This window comes from Xiphophorus hellerii, chromosome 18 (genome assembly GCF_003331165.1).
Source record: "Xiphophorus hellerii strain 12219 chromosome 18, Xiphophorus_hellerii-4.1, whole genome shotgun sequence".
In the NCBI taxonomy this organism is placed as follows: domain Eukaryota; kingdom Metazoa; phylum Chordata; class Actinopteri; order Cyprinodontiformes; family Poeciliidae; genus Xiphophorus; species Xiphophorus hellerii.
The window spans coordinates 4,225,797-4,243,159 of NC_045689.1; the positions used below are offsets into that span (position 1 = coordinate 4,225,797).

Genomic DNA, 17,363 nt, shown 5'->3' on the forward strand with positions numbered 1-17,363 from the left:
AGATTAGCCTAAGTTATCAGGAAAAAGAACTATCATGGCTGCTGCACCTGCATGCAGGAGGTCGGAGGTCAAAGCTCTTTCTGGCGTTTGCTGGGCGTGTTCAGGCCTGCAGATGTGAGTCGGATCTATAATAAGATTGAGATGCGAGGCATTTCAGATCATGGCCTCGTCCTGCGCCGCGCCGCCGTTCCTCAGCTCCACCCAGGGAGCGCCGCCGCAGCGGGACGGACACCTGCTGCTGTCCGTCCCGCCTGCAAATCAGCAGCAGACATGCATAAATCTCCCATCTGAGCTTTATTGCTTCTACTCTTTTCCAAGAAACTTTAATATTTTTTGTTCCTTTGCTTCATTCTTTAAGATAAATTTACTGATTTGCATCGACGGCTGCAGTAAATGCGATGCGTTGTTGTTTTTTTTAAGTGTTGGACTCCTGATATCTCCAGCACAAACAGGAATCCACGCACACCACACTGGAATATACGCACAAATTTACACACACGGATCGGTTTTCCTCTTCACACACACACACACACACACACACACACATAGCAGAGCTAAGGCAGTTAAAGAAGAGATCACATGAGGAAGACAGGACTCTGAAGAATGAGATCAATGCAACGCATGAACTGCAACCGCATATCAGAGCCAAAGTAGATAGAAAAACAGGAGAACATTTTCTCCAAAATACTGAGAAACCTTGAGATTAATTCCAGAAAATTTAGAGAAAAATCATGGAAACTTTCTGATACTGAAAAGTTGTGAGATAAACTCAGAAATCTTGAGATGAATATCAGACATTTTCTAGAAAAAACAGGAAAATTTATGAGTTATAAACGTCACATATTTTGTGATAAAACTACGAAATTGAGATTTTTTTAGTAGCGTAGTTATTGAACTATGATGGTGTATTAGTGCCATTGTTCATTAAAAAAAGGAGTAAATTCTTGTGCAAAAAACTTTCAGATTAGTCTCTGACGGTGTTGTGGTACTCGAGACCGGTCTTGGTCTCGAGACCATTTTTTGACGGTCTCGTCTCGGACTCGACCGCATTTGGACTCGGGCGCTGAGGACTCGGGATTTTATTTCAAGACCGCAACTGTGGAAATATCACTAAACTTCCAGCGTACTGTCCAGTTTATTTGTTAACATGTTTGTTTTCACTGGATGCAAAACGCACCGATTAAAATCCAAGCAATAACGTGATTTACCAATTACGTGTTTCTGTTACTGGATCGTTCAAGCTCATTTTCTATTGACAGCTTTACAAATCTTTTACATTTCATTACCAAATCTCATTAAAACAAACCTTTATCTTGGCTTTTTTTCTATTCTTCCTCTTTTCTCCCTCCCTGAAGGATAAGTCCTTTTTTGAGACATTGTTTTGCTAACTAACCTTCTGACTGGAGCTTTGGACGTTTGGATCTCATTGCTCATGTCACTGGCGAAGCGTGCGGTACCTACCGGGGCCACCAGGGGGCCCCAAGAGCAGTTTTGTTTTTCTTTTTATTGCTAAAATTATTTCTACATGCATTATCAAATATATATTATTGTAAAAACAAATCACTTCATAGTGAAATTGTGTGTTTTTGATATTATAATGACATAGAAATTATTACTAAAAAAAATAATAAATCAGCTCCACTGAGGGGGCCCCTTAGTGGCCCTAAGTGACTGCTTAGTTTGCATATGCCTTAGGCCGGCCCTGATGATATGGGCAAATGCCCAGGGCATTATCTTTTTTTATAAGCAGAACAAAGAGTTTGTTCTGTTTTTAATATTGGTTAAATTTATTTCAGCTCTAAGTATTTAATATCTAGGTGTTTTTATGGGAATGTGAATCTTTCAGATCAATTTGATTAGCAATTTTGATCATATTTCAGATTTTATTGTGTCATGTAGCGCCGGGCGCTGGTCTTGGTCTTGTCTCGGTCTCGGGTTAGGTGGTCTTGACTACAACACTGCTTTGACATTTTCTATTAAAAAATAGAACATTTCTGAGCTCCAAATGTTGAGAATTTGCAAGAAAAAATTCAGAAATTTTGAGATTATTCTCACAAATTTTCTAGAAAAAACATAGAAATGTCTGAGCTACAAAAGTTGCACATTTGCATAAAAAATTTTGATTAATCTCAGAAAAAATTGGGAAATTTCTAAACTTAAAAATTTCAGACATTAGCTAAACCTCTTCATACGTTTCTAATATTTATATTAAATCAGATTTTATAATGATTTTGTTTAAGGATCAGAAAAAAAACTTTACCTTTTGAATGTTTTCTCTTTCAGTGCTAATTTGTCCATATATTTTTCATACAATCTAATGCACAAAAAAGCAATATTTTCAATTCTAAAACACTTTTACTGCTAAATTATTGAATAAATAAACATGAGCTAATCAACAAAGATATTTATTATTTTGTTATTCGGGTTATTTAACCTTCAAATTGGTGCAAAGTTTTGTTGTACTAATTTAGCTTCCTGGTGGAAATTAAACTTATTTAGAAGTGTGGACTTTGAATGCTAACATTAGCGTTAGCATCTGTGCAGCTGCTACATGTTTAGCATTGAGATGCTATTATATTAGGCTAACTTCTTTTAGCACAACTTGAGCACAACAACAGTCTTTTCCATCGTCCAAGCAGATCGTTTTTTAGAGCTGAGAGGAGCGGCTTGGTTGCTCATCACTGTTAGCGGACGTAGCTTGTGCGTCCGATTTACGGCTGTACTAGAAACGTGTGGATACAAAGGTTCCGCTTTGCAAGAAATAAAAGAAAAGGCGATTAATTGCATTAAAGTTAAGTGATGCAATGAGTTGTCTGGTTCTAATATGCAGATTGTGACGTCCGTCAGTTATTGTGTTTTGTCCTGAGGCGGAGCAGAAGGGGCGGGACCAGGATTCGCCAGGCCCAGCGCGTCCTCGGGATATAAGCAGTCTGCTTCAGCGCGTGGGGAAGAGAGGACAGGAGCTGAATCTGGCTTGGGGCTGAGCCGGCTTCTCCACCCAGCTTGATTCTACAGAGGTGGCTGTTCCTCCCCAGCTGCCTGCCCACCCGGTCCTGGTTTGGGATGGTTTGTTTGACCTTTCTTTTCTTTTCGCAGGGCTTATCCGTGGAGCAATGACACCGACCACACGGGGGGAGGGGCACCCGCTTGTCGATGCTGGTCCTGTTTATTTGCTTGGATTGTACAATAAAGACTGTACTCTTTTATTGAGGGCCGTGCCTCTCTGGCTTTTTGTCGCGGCTCACGAGCCGGGTCGTAACAAAATGGGGGCTCGTCGTTAGTTGAACCTGGTTGCGTCTGTGGCGTTTCGTTTTTTTTTTTTTTTTTTCTCTCTCTGTAATCAGTGGGTGAGTGTTCATCGTGTACACCTGTTTGCAGCTTTGGTCCCTTGATAGGCGATAGAGGTGTGGCTCCTTTGGGCTTCATCTGGTCGTTGTCTTTGTAGTGTCGCTTCTAGGTGGTTAGTGTTAACTGTTTACAGTTATCTCGGGAGCACGTCCGTGGGATTCTAGGCAGGGAATCTGTATAGATTTCCTTTCTGGCCCGCTGGTTTAAGGTGCGTAACAACCCGCCGCCGAAAAGCGTGAAGACTAGGGATCAGCTGTTAGGTCAGTTTTTGTCTATAGGCAAGAATAGTGGGGTTTCTCAGTCTGCCTTTTGGGTACACGACTGGGCACTTTTCCCTGGTTGCTGTTTGCGTTTCGTTATAAATGATCATGACTTCTCTCTCTGAATTTTTTGATTCTCCCTCGGAGGAGTTTTTGGACGGTTGCTCAAAAGAGCAATTATTCGAGATTGGAAGACATTACGGTGTGGAAATTGATGGCCGACGGTCTAAAGAGAATGTGAAGTCCATTTTGGTCGCAAATTTAGTTGAGAAGGACATTTTGCACAGCTCAGTTGGTGAGATTACAGCTAAACCTACTGTTTTACCTCCTGGTTTAACATTTGAGCAGCATAGGGAATTGCTGTTGTTACAGTTTGAACACGATAAGTTCAAAATGAAAGTACAACTGGAAGCGGAGCACACTAGGTTGGAGATCGAACGGACACGACTAGATTTGGCTAGACGGAGTGTTGCGTCTGGAGTCGCTCGTTCTTCTTCCGTCGCTTCTGAGGCGGTTGATATGGCGTTTGATGTCATTGGGAATTTACGTTTATTGCCTAAATTTAATGAACTTGATCCAGATTCTTTTTTCGTCATTTTTGAGCGTGTGGCTGAGGCGCGCAGCTGGTCTGATTCTGCACGTGTGCTGTTGTTGCAGTGTGTGCTTGTGGGGCGTGCTCAAGAAGTTTTTTCTGCGTTGTCTGACTCTGATTGCCATGACTATGCTAAGGTGAAAGCTGCTGTTTTAAAAACTTATGAGTTGGTGCCTGAGGCATATAGGCAGAGGTTTCGGAGTTGCAGAAAAAACTCTGAGCAGAGTTACCTGGAATTTGCCAGAGATATTAAAATGCATTTTATGCGGTGGTGCGCGGCAGCAGAAGTTAAAACCTTTGAGCAGCTAGGTGAACTTGTTGTTTTGGAACAACTTAAGGACTCAGTTCCTGAGGTGGTTGCTACTTATATTTGTGAACAGAAAGCTCAGACGGCAGCTGCAGCCGCGGCGCTCGCGGATGATTACGTTTTGACCCATAAATCCCAGTTTCCGGCAGTAAGTGGTTTCAGGGGGGACATTGGGCGAAGCGATAGTTCTCGCCGTCCTGCTGGTTTGCGTAAGGTGGAAGTTAAACCTCCTGGTTCTTTTGACAGTAATGATCGTTGTAACTACTGCCATAAGCGTGGTCATTGGAAGGCAGATTGCCATCTATTTAAGTCTAGAACTCTAACATTTCAGTCTAGACCAGAGGGGGCGGGTTTAGCGGCACCTGTGTTTACAGGTGTTGAGAAACGAAATGAATCGCCGCTCGTGGAGTCTGTGGAATCATATTTACCATTTATAAGAGATGGTTATGTATCATTGGAAAAAGGTGAAAAGAAAATACCTGTGAAAGTACTTAGAGACACTGGTGCGTTTAATTCTTTTATTCAGGCGGATGTATTGCCTCTCCCTGAGCACACAGAGACGGACAACTGTATTCCGGTGAGGGATATGGGTTTGAATATTTTGTTGGTTCCTCTCCACAGGGTGTTTTTGGAGTGCCAGCTTTTTTGTGGAGAGGCTTTGTTGGCGGTGCGACCTGCGTTACCTATTGACGGGGTCTCGGTCATTTTGGGTAATGATCTGGCGGGTTCCAGCATGTGGGCAGATGAATCACCCACACCCTCAGTCGGCAGTGAGCCGGAGTCTCAAAACTTGGATCGACAAGAGGAGAATGAGCGTGAATTGTCGAACGTTTTCACTGCTTGTGCTGTGACTCGAGCTATGTCGCGCTCTCAAGTGAACGGTGACAAGGACGCGCAAGAGGAAAATAAAGATTACAAGTCCTTTTTGCCTCTTGCTGATTTTCCATTTCCTGTCACTAGTACTGATTTGATAACTGACCAACGTGCAGATTCCTCATTAAAAGAATTATTTCAACAGGTTCGTCCGGAGGGGGCTGTGTCAGACCACGAAGGTGCGTATTTTCTTCGAAACTCTGTACTAATGAGAAGATGGGTGCCATATTTTGGTTCTGTGGAACATGCGGTGTTTCAAGTGGTAGTTCCCTCTAAATATCGTGAGGCACTGTTGAAAGTAGCACATGATGATTCTGGACATGCTGGTGTAAAAAAAACATATGACCGAGTCCTTAGACATTTTTTTTGGCCTCGTTTGAAGAGGGATATTTCCTCCTATGTTAGGACATGTCATGTCTGTCAGCTAACTGCAAAGCCTAACCAACCTTTGAAACCCACTCCTTTATTACCCATCCCTGTTGCAACAGAACCGTTTGAGCACCTAATCATTGATTGTGTGGGTCCCTTGCCAAGGTCGCGATCTGGGGCTTGCTATTTGTTAACTGTTATGTGCCAAAGTACTCGATATCCGGCGGCTTACCCGTTACGCACGATAACAGCAAAATCTGTGGTGCGTGCTCTTTCTCAGTTCATCTCTGTATTTGGCATTCCACAGACTATTCAGTCGGATCAAGGTACTAATTTCTCTTCACGTCTTTTTGGTCAGGTGCTAAAACAGCTTCGTGTTAAACACAACAGATCTACGGCTTACCATGCAGAAAGTCAAGGAGCGTTGGAGCGTTTTCATCAAACTTTAAAGTCATTGCTCCGTGCTTATTGTATAGAACTGGGGAAGGATTGGGAGGATGGGTTGCCATGGTTGATGTTGGCTGCGCGGGAGGTTACTCAGGAGAGCATAGGCTTTAGCCCAAATGAGTTGGTGTTTGGACACACCGTTAAGGGTCCCTTAGCAGCTGTGGCGGCGGAGTGGAAAGAACCAGAACCACCCCAAAATCTCATTGACTATGTGAACGGCTTTAGGCATAGACTGTATACAGCGCGGAATTTGGCTAAGAAAAAATTGTCTGTTAGCCAACATAAAATGAAATCTTTGTTTGATCGTCGAGCAGTGGAACGCTCGTTTTTGCCCGGGGATCAGGTTTTGGCACTGTGTCCCATTATTTCATCTCCTTTTCAAGCGAAGTTTTCCGGCCCGTATACAGTGTTAAAGCGGCTCTCTGATCAGAACTACCTCATTGCAACGCCTGAGCGCAGAAAAACCACGCAGTTGTGCCACGTGAATTTGCTAAAACCATACTATGCGCGAGATCAGGTAAAAAAATCTCCCGAGGACATACACCCTGTTTGTGCGGTTAATGAGGTTTGTATGGCCACTTGTTCTAACGAGGAGACTGGTACCTTGGACAGCGCCATGACACACGGGCGTCTTTCCAACTCGGAGTCGCTGCAGAAATTGGATGTGTTATTATCACATCTTTCTGAACATCGTTCAAAACAGTTGAGTGAGCTGATTTATAGCTTCCCGGGTTTGTTTTCTGATACTCCTGGGCGTACAACTTGGTTGGAACATGATATTGATGTGGGTCAGGTGAGTCCCATAAAACAACATTTTTATCGGGTAAACATGGAGAAACGAAAATGTCTTGATGCAGAAGTGAAATATATGTTGGATAATGGGATAGCTGAGCCATCTTCGTCTAGTTGGGCATCTCCCTGCATTTTGGTTCCTAAACCGGATAATACATTCCGTTTTTGTTCAGACTATAGAAAATTAAATGCCGTTACAAAGCCTGATTCATTTCCACTTCCTAGAATGGATGATTGTGTGGATCAAGTTGGTTCGGCTAAATTCGTTAGCAGGTTTGACTTGCTTAAAGGGTACTGGCAAGTTCCTCTGACAAAACGTGCGCAGGAGTTAGCTGCGTTTGTTACTCCTTCTGGGTTGTATTCATACACAGTTATGCCGTTTGGACTTCGGAATGCACCCGCTACTTTTCAACGATTAATGAATTATGTGGTGGGTGATATGCCAGGTTGCGCGGTGTATTTAGATGACGTAGTGATTTATTCTGATACTTGGGAACAACACATGGAGCGCATTCACGACTTGTTTACTCGCTTGTCGGTGGCAGGACTTACAATTAATCTTGCTAAGTGTGAGTTTGCGAAAGCAACCGTAACATACCTCGGCCATGTAGTTGGGCAGGGTCAAGTGCGCCCAGTCGCAGCCAAGGTGCAAGCAGTACTGAACTTTCCTGTTCCTGTTACAAAAAAGGATCTCATGCGTTTTCTTGGTCTGGTCAGTTATTATCGTTGTTTCTGTAAAAACTTTTCTTCGGTAGTAGCCCCATTAACCAACTTGCTTTCTAAGGATGCCAAGTTTGACTGGTCTCCTTCTTGTCAGCATGCGTTTGAGCAGGTAAAGCAGCTTCTCTGTTGTGCTCCGGTTTTGGCTGCCCCACGCTTGAGTGTTCCTTTTCAGCTCAATGTGGATGCCAGTTATGTGGGTGCAGGTGCAGTTTTGACACAAATAGATGACCAGGGAAATTGCAAGCCAGTCAGTTATTTTTCAAAAAAATTTAACAAACATCAATTGAATTACTCTGTGATCGAAAAGGAGACACTTGCTTTAATCCTGGCCTTGCAGCACTTTGATGTTTACTTGGGGGGTGGTGCTCCTATTGTTGTATATACGGATCATAATCCGCTTACATTTTTGACGACGTTAAAATGTCCTAATCAACGTTTGGTTCGTTGGTTGCTCTTTTTGCAGTCTTTTTTTTTGGATATACGGTACATAAAAGGACGAGATAATGTAGTTGCTGATGCGCTTTCTCGTGCCCCTGTATGGTAAACGACAATGCATCTTAGATTTGGATGATTTTTATTTATTTATTTATTTATTTATTTATTTTTTTGGGTTTCCCTTGTGGGAACCCATGTTTTGTGGGTGGGGGTGTGACGTCCGTCAGTTATTGTGTTTTGTCCTGAGGCGGAGCAGAAGGGGCGGGACCAGGATTCGCCAGGCCCAGCGCGTCCTCGGGATATAAGCAGTCTGCTTCAGCGCGTGGGGAAGAGAGGACAGGAGCTGAATCTGGCTTGGGGCTGAGCCGGCTTCTCCACCCAGCTTGATTCTACAGAGGTGGCTGTTCCTCCCCAGCTGCCTGCCCACCCGGTCCTGGTTTGGGATGGTTTGTTTGACCTTTCTTTTCTTTTCGCAGGGCTTATCCGTGGAGCAATGACACCGACCACACGGGGGGAGGGGCACCCGCTTGTCGATGCTGGTCCTGTTTATTTGCTTGGATTGTACAATAAAGACTGTACTCTTTTATTGAGGGCCGTGCCTCTCTGGCTTTTTGTCGCGGCTCACGAGCCGGGTCGTAACACAGATATAGAAATGAAATAAGGCTCTTCACTGCTTTAAGTAAAAAACTTGGATTCGGTAAGCATTTTGTCGTATTGGTGAGACAAAATTTACTCCAGTTGGATATTTTGCTGTTTTTATCAGCAGTGGCTTTGTTTGTCACACCTTATTGTTTGCCCACATGTCCAAATTACCATTTTTTATGAGCAGCTCGTCATCCTCCATTGGTTGTTTGCTCCGTTTCTTATCAGCCAGACTTTATGGGAGCTGCGTTAGCTTGTTGGTGGAGTTATGCAAGCGGCTCAGGCTCATGTAGCCGACTCAGAGGAATGATCGACGCTACGGAAAGAATGTAAAGACCGCCAGAAGCTTCAGGCTGCTGGCCTTGCTTCTATATCAGATCCTTTAGCTTCACATGCTAAGCCTGACATGAACACCACAGTCTGCTGGGAGCTAATTACTGCTAAACAGTTTTTTAGGTCATGATTATTTACTGCTCTTCAGTTTTTCTGATATTTTATTTTATGTTTCAGACTCTGACATTGACCAAGAGGACAGCCATGTTTACAGCCAGACCAGAAATCAAGCCGTGAGTAAACAAACACATTAACTCACAATATTTGGACTCAAATGTTGATGTTTTGGAGACATTTTTGATCAGAAACTCTGGTGCTGGTGTGAAGCTGTTGTAGAAACAATCCAGGACAAACTGGTAGAGTTTAGTTTAGATCTGCTTTGGAAACGTTTGAAGGTAAAGTGCATCAGATCATATTTTTACTCACGTAAAAGTAAAAAGTCTCCTCAAGTACTGCGTAACTGATCAAATTATCTGTCATCTAATATTTAAAAATTACATCATCAGACAGATTAGATATAAGGCTAAATGTACATTTTGGTATTTTAAGGACGAAAATGATAATAATTAATATAAGTAACAAAATCAGGCTAAATGAAATGTGTCTAAATCAGTTTATTTTATTTAAAAAACTGATGAAACTTTAACAGAAACTGCAGGTGTGTGTCTGTCTGGTGAAATTTTGGCTAAAATATGTTTGATTTTCATTCAGAGGGAAGAAAATCCAGAAATTTTACTCAAAAGTAGAAATACTTCATAGTATTATTACTTAAAGTACATCGTAGTAAAAATACTCCTAAAAGTACATTTTTTTTCAAAAGTTACTCAAGTAAATGTAACCAGTTACTACCCGACTCTACTTACATCTAGTTGAGTGATTTTTAAGGGGAAGGTTGAGGTGCTAAACATTTTCAAGTTAGCAAAAAAGCTACAGAGCTAAATGGAAAATTAGCATATTAGCTAATTAGCATACCCACCGCAGCTAGCAGCTGGCACTTAGCTAGCATCTAATTACCTTATTCTAATCATCTAGTTATTGAGATTTTGTGCCAGTTTTGGTGCAGAAAATTTAGATATTGTTTGAATTAGGTGAACACACATGAGGTTAGCTTTTTATTTTTCTTTATTTTTTGTTGAAGAGTGACTTAAACAAATTAGCAGTTATAGAATAAGAAAGAAAATCAAAGTGGATGAAACTGGGCTGAACTCTGAGTCTCATGCAGGAATAATTATAACAGTATCACTATTTTAGGACCGGAAACGCGCTGTTGCGTTACCGGTCACACCAGCAAAGTGTCGGGACGCAATGTTTTCACAGGATTTACCGGGCAAGAGTTCATGAGACAAAACGTGGAAGGAGATATGGCAGACGGGGTCATGACACGCTTCCTCCAGGACGGGAGGAAGAGGTGAAGCGATCCAAATCCAGCAAACCCAGTGGAACCAGAGCAGAAGTGTATAGTTTTATAGTCAGAACTCGTCACTCTACATTTAATCAACAGGTTGACGTTTTATTGATTTTAGCATCTGTACAGGTGGGACATTGTGATTAGATTTTCATTTCAATCGCACCAAGAATGTTTGAGTTTCCAAAGATGGGAGACTCTTCTGGTTCTGGTTCTGGCCTGCTCTTCAGCCCCCAGAACCAGAACCAAGTATGGAGAAGAAGCATTCAGCTTCTACAGAAGCATATATGCGCCACAAATCTGGAGTAAACTTACAGAAAACTGCAGAACTGCTGAAACACTCACTGCCTCTGGTTAGAGTTTCCTTTGATTAATAATAAATGGAAAATTCACAAAGACATTTGATGTTTATTTATCATTTTAACGATGGAGCTAACAAAATTAGATTTATGTTATTTGATGTTTTTTTTATAATGTGAAGCACTTTGAACGGCCGTGTTGCTGAAATTTGCTATACAAATAAACTTATTTGACAACTTGATTGATTGATTGATTTCTGCATTCAGGTGAAAGACAAGCGGCGGTCTCCCCCCTCTTCAAGATCGCCCTCGCAGCGCAACCCTCACCACAGTGGCACCGCGGACGACCAGGAGAGCCCAGAGAGAGTGGTGAGACACATTACACCACTCTCTCCACATTCATAAGGACGAGTGTTTAGAAACGTTCTTATGACCAACCAACCAACCAGCCGCTTTTATAGCCATTATTGGTCGCCTAAGATAAATGCTACGTTGAGTCGACCATAAATTGTGATTATTATTATTTTTTTCTTCTGTCTTCAGGTGCAGAAGGAGAAACTACATGCAGAGCTGAAGCAGGTGTTGAGTCAGAAAAGAAGTAATTTACGAGAGTCGACCTGCAAACTGGCCGAACCAGAGATGGATTCAGAGTCTGCAGAAGAACAGACAGTAAGCAGGGCAACATTAATCAGCATTTTGATTTATAAATGGGTTTTCATAAAGTGAATTCTGTTAACACGGGGTTTCCCACGGAAACCACACCAATCATCCAGCGGCTGTCTGTGTTTTTGAGTTAAAAATGTTTAAAATAGGCAGGAAATTTTAAAATATGACAAAGTAATTGTAAATGTGTTATTGGGAAACATTAACAATACAAAAACACCAGCAATAAATCTTTAAAAACGGCAAATATTAAAAATAAACAATGCTCAGTCTGGTGGCAACCCTGCAACACCAAACCCACAGAAAAACATCTGCAGTGTATCTGGATGTGAGGGTTTATTTTTCTTGTGTTTGTTAGCGTGTGGAGGAAATCTCCAAGGCTGTGGAGATCGTGGTGGAGACGGAGGCGGAGGCCGGAGCCAGCGGCTACAGCGTGACGGGTGGAGGACAGCACGGGATCTTTGTCAAAGACGTCCTCAAAGACTCTCCAGCTGCTAAACACCTGAGTCTGCAGCAAGGTACCGTATTCCCCGGACTATAGGGAGCACCGGATTATAAGGCACACTGTCAATAAATCGCCTATTTTCAATCTTTTTTCATTTACAAAGCGACATTTATAGGCGCGTTTGTAACCCTTCTGTGTTCGTCTCAGATCCATGACGGACACATTCAGGTTTACTGTATTTATTCTAATAAAAGAGGAAATAAAGGTGGTGGTTAACTTCAGTCCAGCAGCTTCAGTTACAGACAGCAACAGAAAAGTATCATATAGTGGTATTTAACATATATTCATATCATTAACACTGGGAGTACCAGGGTTTTCGACCTCTCCCCTAACGTACCGAAACAGAGTCAAAGACCCTGAGTCCAAACTGACGACTCTGATGGCTCAAATTAGCATCCCTTCTTCAATTGTAAATGTGGCCGTTGACCGTCAGGCCAGAAGGTAGGAGTGTGAATAGTCCATGTTGGGGGTGGGTATCTATGATACCTGCAGGAGATCAGGTCTCCTGTAGGTAATTCTCGTCAGTCTAGTTTTGAAGCATACATGAAGTGTTTTTGGAGAGATGTGACCTTTTGCAGCTGATCCATGATGTTGTGCTGCATTATCCAGGTCATTTTGCCAAATGTACATAGAGTTTGCAAAACATACAATCTGTTTCAAGAAATATGCAAAGGTTTTTCTAAAAGAAATTAGTAATGTTTCTCTTTGAAATAAAGCTAAGTGGGTTTAAAATGACAGTTTAGAAATAAACTAACCAAATTAATTGTGTTGATCCACCTCAAAAAAATCATGCAAAAAGTGTAAACAAAAGAGATCTGGGAGACTTTGCACATGCAAATTTGCATGCAGCCTTTTGTGCTGTGGAGGATAAATAGGTGACTGCTTCACCTATTTAGTTCACAAGAACTAATGGCATTTATTTCAGTCATAATCTTGCGGGGGGGGGTGACCAAGGTTCCATCACTATGTGACAGCTGGTCAGCAAACCTGGCAAACATGATTGACATGGCAGCACTGAATGCACATGTGCTTTATCAGGCATGCATTGGGGTGCAGGAGAGACGGGTGGACTTCCTGGTTGAGCTTGCAAAAGAGTTGGGTAACTCTCATGTGAGTGAGAAGAAGGCACACAAGGAGAAACTGCTTCGGCAACAACCTTCCACACCCAGCTCAGGCAAAAGGGCGAAGTGTCAGGTCAACCATCGATGCAGGATGCGTGTCCTGAGGCCGAAACATCATCAGTGACCCCTCACACCCCCACCATGGACTGTTCTCCCTGCTGCCCTCTGGAAAGAGGTTCCGCAGCATCCGGTGCAGGTCCACCTGGTTCTGAAACAGCTTTTTCCCACTTGCCATCAGACTGCTGAACTCTTACCTGGACTGCACTCAAAAACTGGTCTCCACTTTATACCGTGCACATGTACAGAGCTAAATAACTTCCATTTTACTGTCAGTCCTGCACTTTATATTTTATATTTAGATTTATATTCATATTTTATACTGTATTTTATTTTACTCACAACATTGGAACCTCAAACATTGTCCTGAGCCGTATGCAACGAAATTTTGTTCTGTATACACCCTGTGCATGCAAAATGACAACAAAGTCAGTCTAAGTCTAAGTCTAAGGAACAATTGTGCAACTGTGAGATGCGTTGAGGCCATTAACAGGTACTTATAAGGTAATGGCTTTATTTACAGAACAAAATCCTTCAGGTCAATCGACCCATCTGTGGGGTCCAAAGGTAGAAATGTTAAATGATCTTTCTCTGGTACTTCCAGTAATAAGTACTAGAACTAGCCAGAAGTGCAGAGTACCCAAATATTGTACTCAAGTGTAGTACTACTTCATATTTTTACTCAGGTAAAATTAAAAACTAGTCATCCAAGAAATGACTCAAGTAAGAGTAAAAAAGTATTTGGTAAAACTTCCCCACACTGGCTAGCTGTTTAGTTCTTGTTAAATCTGATTTTGTTTTTCTCTGTATTTTTATTTTTTGCTGAAATAGATTTTTGATCAAATCAGTTTCTTTGTTTTCTTTGCTACATTTGATTTATTTTTCTGAAATCAGTTTTTTTCTTCTTTTTTTATGTTCATTCCTGTTTCTGATTAAATTTTACCAAATCATATTTTGTGTCAACAGTTTGCAACTTGCACTAGCTGGTTAGCCGGTCAGCTGCCTACATACCTTTCTAGGCAGCTACTAAGTAAAAGTAGAACTACTTCAACATATTTTTATTCAAGTAAAAGTAAAAAGTATCCGTCCAAGAAATTACTAAAGTAAAAGTAAAAAGTATTTGGTAAAAAAGTTACTCAAATACTGAGTAACTGATCAAATTATCAATCATTTTAAAATTACATTACCTGGACCAAAATAAAAAGTTAAGTGGAAATTTGGGTATTTTAAGAATGAAAATGACAGCAAATCATATTAGTAACAAAAAATAACAAAATCAGGCAAAATAAAATGTTTCCAAATCATTTTTTTTCAATAAAAGATTCATGAAACTTTAATAAAAACTGCAGGTGTGTGTCTGTCAGGTGAACTTTGGGTTAAAACTTGTTTTTCATTCTGTGGGTAGAAAATCCAGACATTTTACTCAAGTAGGAGCAGAAATACTTCATAATAAAATTACCCAGGTAAATGTAACTGAGTAACTGTAACTAGTTACTACCCAACTCTGCCACCAGCTCAGCACATTTGTCTGTTTGCAGATTTTTTTGAAGACATGCTGAACAACTGAGAGCCATGAAAACTCACTTTGCCTAATTAATCTGATTAATACTTTTATATGTATTTAACACATAAAAGTTTCTCACATTTTGTCTGCGATTTTGCATCGACGTTTCCCATGAGCAGAGGAAGAGGAGGCAGATTTTGAGAACCTGGGATTTTTTTCTGGTTATTTTTTATTTTTCAGCTGACTGGGTTTTGTTGCCTCTGAAGTGGAGTTATTATCTCCCAAACACAAACCCAGATTGAGAAATTGATCCATCTGGGTGGAGAGATTGACCCTCTCTGCTCTCATTCACTGACGGGGAATAATTCGACTTGTTCCACAGGAGAAACGCCCATAAAGATTTCAGCTGAAGCTTTCAGCTTTTTCTTAGCAAGAACTGATGGAAGACGGATAAAAAGGATTCATGCTGGACGTTTGCTTGTTTAGATCAGGAAGAGACGCTGTTTGTTTACTTGGATGCCTCCAGATTAAGGATTAAGGCGCACCTAAAAACCTTCAATTTTCTCAAAAGCTGACAGTGCGCCTTATAATCCGGTGCGCCTTATATATGGACCAATATTGAGCCACAGCAGGTCTCGCAACTACGGTAAGCAGCCGCCGACTTCAATTCCCCAGTAGAAGAAGAAGCGCGCGGTGCAGGCTGGGTTTTGTGTAAAGACCCCAAAATGGCTCCTATTAAGAGACACGTTTACGACGCAGAGTTTAAGCTCAAGGCGATCAGTGATGCAGTAAAACACGGGAACAGAGCAGCAGCCAGAGAATTTAACATGAACCAATCAATGGTTATAGCGGAAGTGGATATATATTGTGATTGCACTAACGTTTGATTTACAGTAACAGTATCAGACTGTTTTTTACGTGTTTATTGAATCGAGGAAAAGTTCCCCTCCACTATATGTTATTTCTTGCTGTTGTTAAAAGATAAACTGTGTCACCAAAATACCACGTCACTGACTTTACCTCGGGGAAAATAATAAAACAGCTTTTTATTCATTTTGGGAATGAACGGAGTTTTCAGAACGCTGGTTTGTAATTTATTAATAAAGTTTGACTGACCTATCTGACTGTTTTGTTGACATTCCCTTTAGCGCAGCGCCATCTATTGGATGCATAACGTAACTCCAGCCTCTACTGTAGCGTCTATTCTATGCGCCTTATAATGCGGTGCGCCTTATAGTGCGGAAAATACGGTAAATGTTTTCAAACTTTTGCAACACCACACTTTGGAGATAAAAAATTAACTAAAACATCTAATGTATCTTTTAAGAAGACTCAGTGATCTTGCTGTTACCCAACCAGAACTTGTGTACAAGACAATATTGAGTGTTTTAACTTTTCGTCTCCTCGTCTGGTTTGGTCACATGAGCTGCAGACTAACAGATAAACTTTTAAGAAACTTCCAGTGGCGGGTAAAGTAGCAGGTAAATAGACCTGAGTGAAGTTGGCCCCCACCTTCTTCAAATCAGGCAAATTTGGTGTCAAACGTTTGTGCAGCAAAAAATTTTGTTTGTGCCGCTATAATTTTAAAGACATAAAGAAATGTTTCTAGAGGTCATCAAAGGTCAACCAGCCCCCCCACCTTCTTCAAATCAGTTTTTTAGGCTCTGATAAAGTTTTTTAGGCCGTTATTTAACAAGTTGAACAGGAAATTGGGAGGAGAGAGAAGGGAAAGATATGCAGCAGATTCTGCAGGACTGGGAATTAAACCCAGGTTGACAAACAAAACCTATAAGTAACGTCCTAAACAAAACATAATTTGCTGTCTTACCATAAACTGGTTACAAAAATAACTGAATTATTCATTTCTTAGCCCCTTTTCCTTCTCTTTTATACAAGCAGACAACACATAAGTTCAACAACACAAAAGCTTCATATTTATTACAAAGTATTGATCTAAGAATTGATTTCTTCCTGTAATGGAAATGATTTCTGATTAAGTTTTCTGTTTTCATACTTTCATGGGTTGTTCTTCTTTTTTCCCTTTTCTACAGGTTTTCATGTTAAATTGCACTTTTTTGTTAAGTTTGTTAAACTATCTTGAATCTGTTATTCTAAATAAAGACTAACAGAAAGATCACAGTAACTTTTATTTTTTATAAAACCTGTTTTGTTCTTATAACAAACAAACCAGATAAAACAAGTTTGGGTTTCTTTATGGTTCAGAGAATTAAATTATGATAATTATCATCTAATATTATGTACAGATTAAACTCTAATCTTAATTTAACATCCTGGAACCTGAAGAATCCAAACCTGTTAAATCAACTTTTTAAAGTTTGGTATAAAAAGAAAAACAGGATTTATCTAAGAAAAAAGGTGAATGGACTGAACTTGTGTAGAGCCTTGCTGGTCATGTTGACCACTCAAAGCGCTTCACACTACAGTCACATTCACACCGACATGCAGGTCGGAGGGCAACTTGCCGCTAAGTGCCCCGCCCCGGGGCAGCTCAACATGTGGCTGAGGAAGCTGGAATCGAACTTACAACCTTCTGGTCACAAGACGACCACTCTACCCACTGATCCACAGTCGCACTAAAAAAGCCACTGCATGATCCTTTTGCTAATCCTCTTTAAAATACAGATTTAAACAGTTTAAAAGCTACAATTTAGTGCAATTTAATATAAA

General features: G+C 41.0%; 2 protein-coding genes across 3 annotated transcripts in view; both read left to right on the plus strand.

Annotated features, from left to right (window-relative positions):
- prx (periaxin) overlaps nucleotides 1-17,363 on the plus strand; it is a gene marked incomplete at its 5' end in the record, with an annotated part of 46,379 nt that overhangs the window by 6,976 nt on the left and 22,040 nt on the right. Inside the window, 4 exons of the mRNA XM_032545644.1 lie at nucleotides 9,299-9,354; nucleotides 11,093-11,194; nucleotides 11,369-11,494; nucleotides 11,847-12,006. Of these exons, the coding sequence (XP_032401535.1) occupies nucleotides 9,299-9,354; nucleotides 11,093-11,194; nucleotides 11,369-11,494; nucleotides 11,847-12,006 (444 nt within the window). The remainder of the gene's footprint in view (nucleotides 1-9,298; nucleotides 9,355-11,092; nucleotides 11,195-11,368; nucleotides 11,495-11,846; nucleotides 12,007-17,363) is intronic.
- On the plus strand, nucleotides 4,908-8,738 carry LOC116737638 (uncharacterized). 2 transcript variants are annotated; one of them, XR_004342872.1, is made up of 2 exons: nucleotides 4,908-8,543; nucleotides 8,623-8,738. XR_004342872.1 is itself a non-coding variant. In XM_032590941.1 (2 exons), the coding sequence occupies exons 1-2, from the start codon at nucleotides 5,094-5,096 to the stop codon at nucleotides 8,531-8,533; spliced, it is 606 nt and encodes a 201-aa protein (XP_032446832.1). In that variant the 5' UTR covers nucleotides 4,908-5,093; the 3' UTR covers nucleotides 8,534-8,738. The 2 variants fall into 2 exon arrangements, 1 of the variants encoding a protein (XP_032446832.1); XM_032590941.1 differs by having other exon boundaries at nucleotides 4,908-5,559; nucleotides 8,394-8,738.

Coding starts and splice junctions, on each gene's coding strand:
- LOC116737638 (XM_032590941.1), top strand. CDS start 5,094: ATGGGTTTGAATATTTTGTTGGTTCCTCTCCACAGGGTGTTTTTGGAG. Junction 5,560..8,393: donor GGCTGTGTCAGACCACGAAG/GTGCGTATTTTC, acceptor TTTTGTCCTGAG/GCGGAGCAGAAGGGGCGGGA.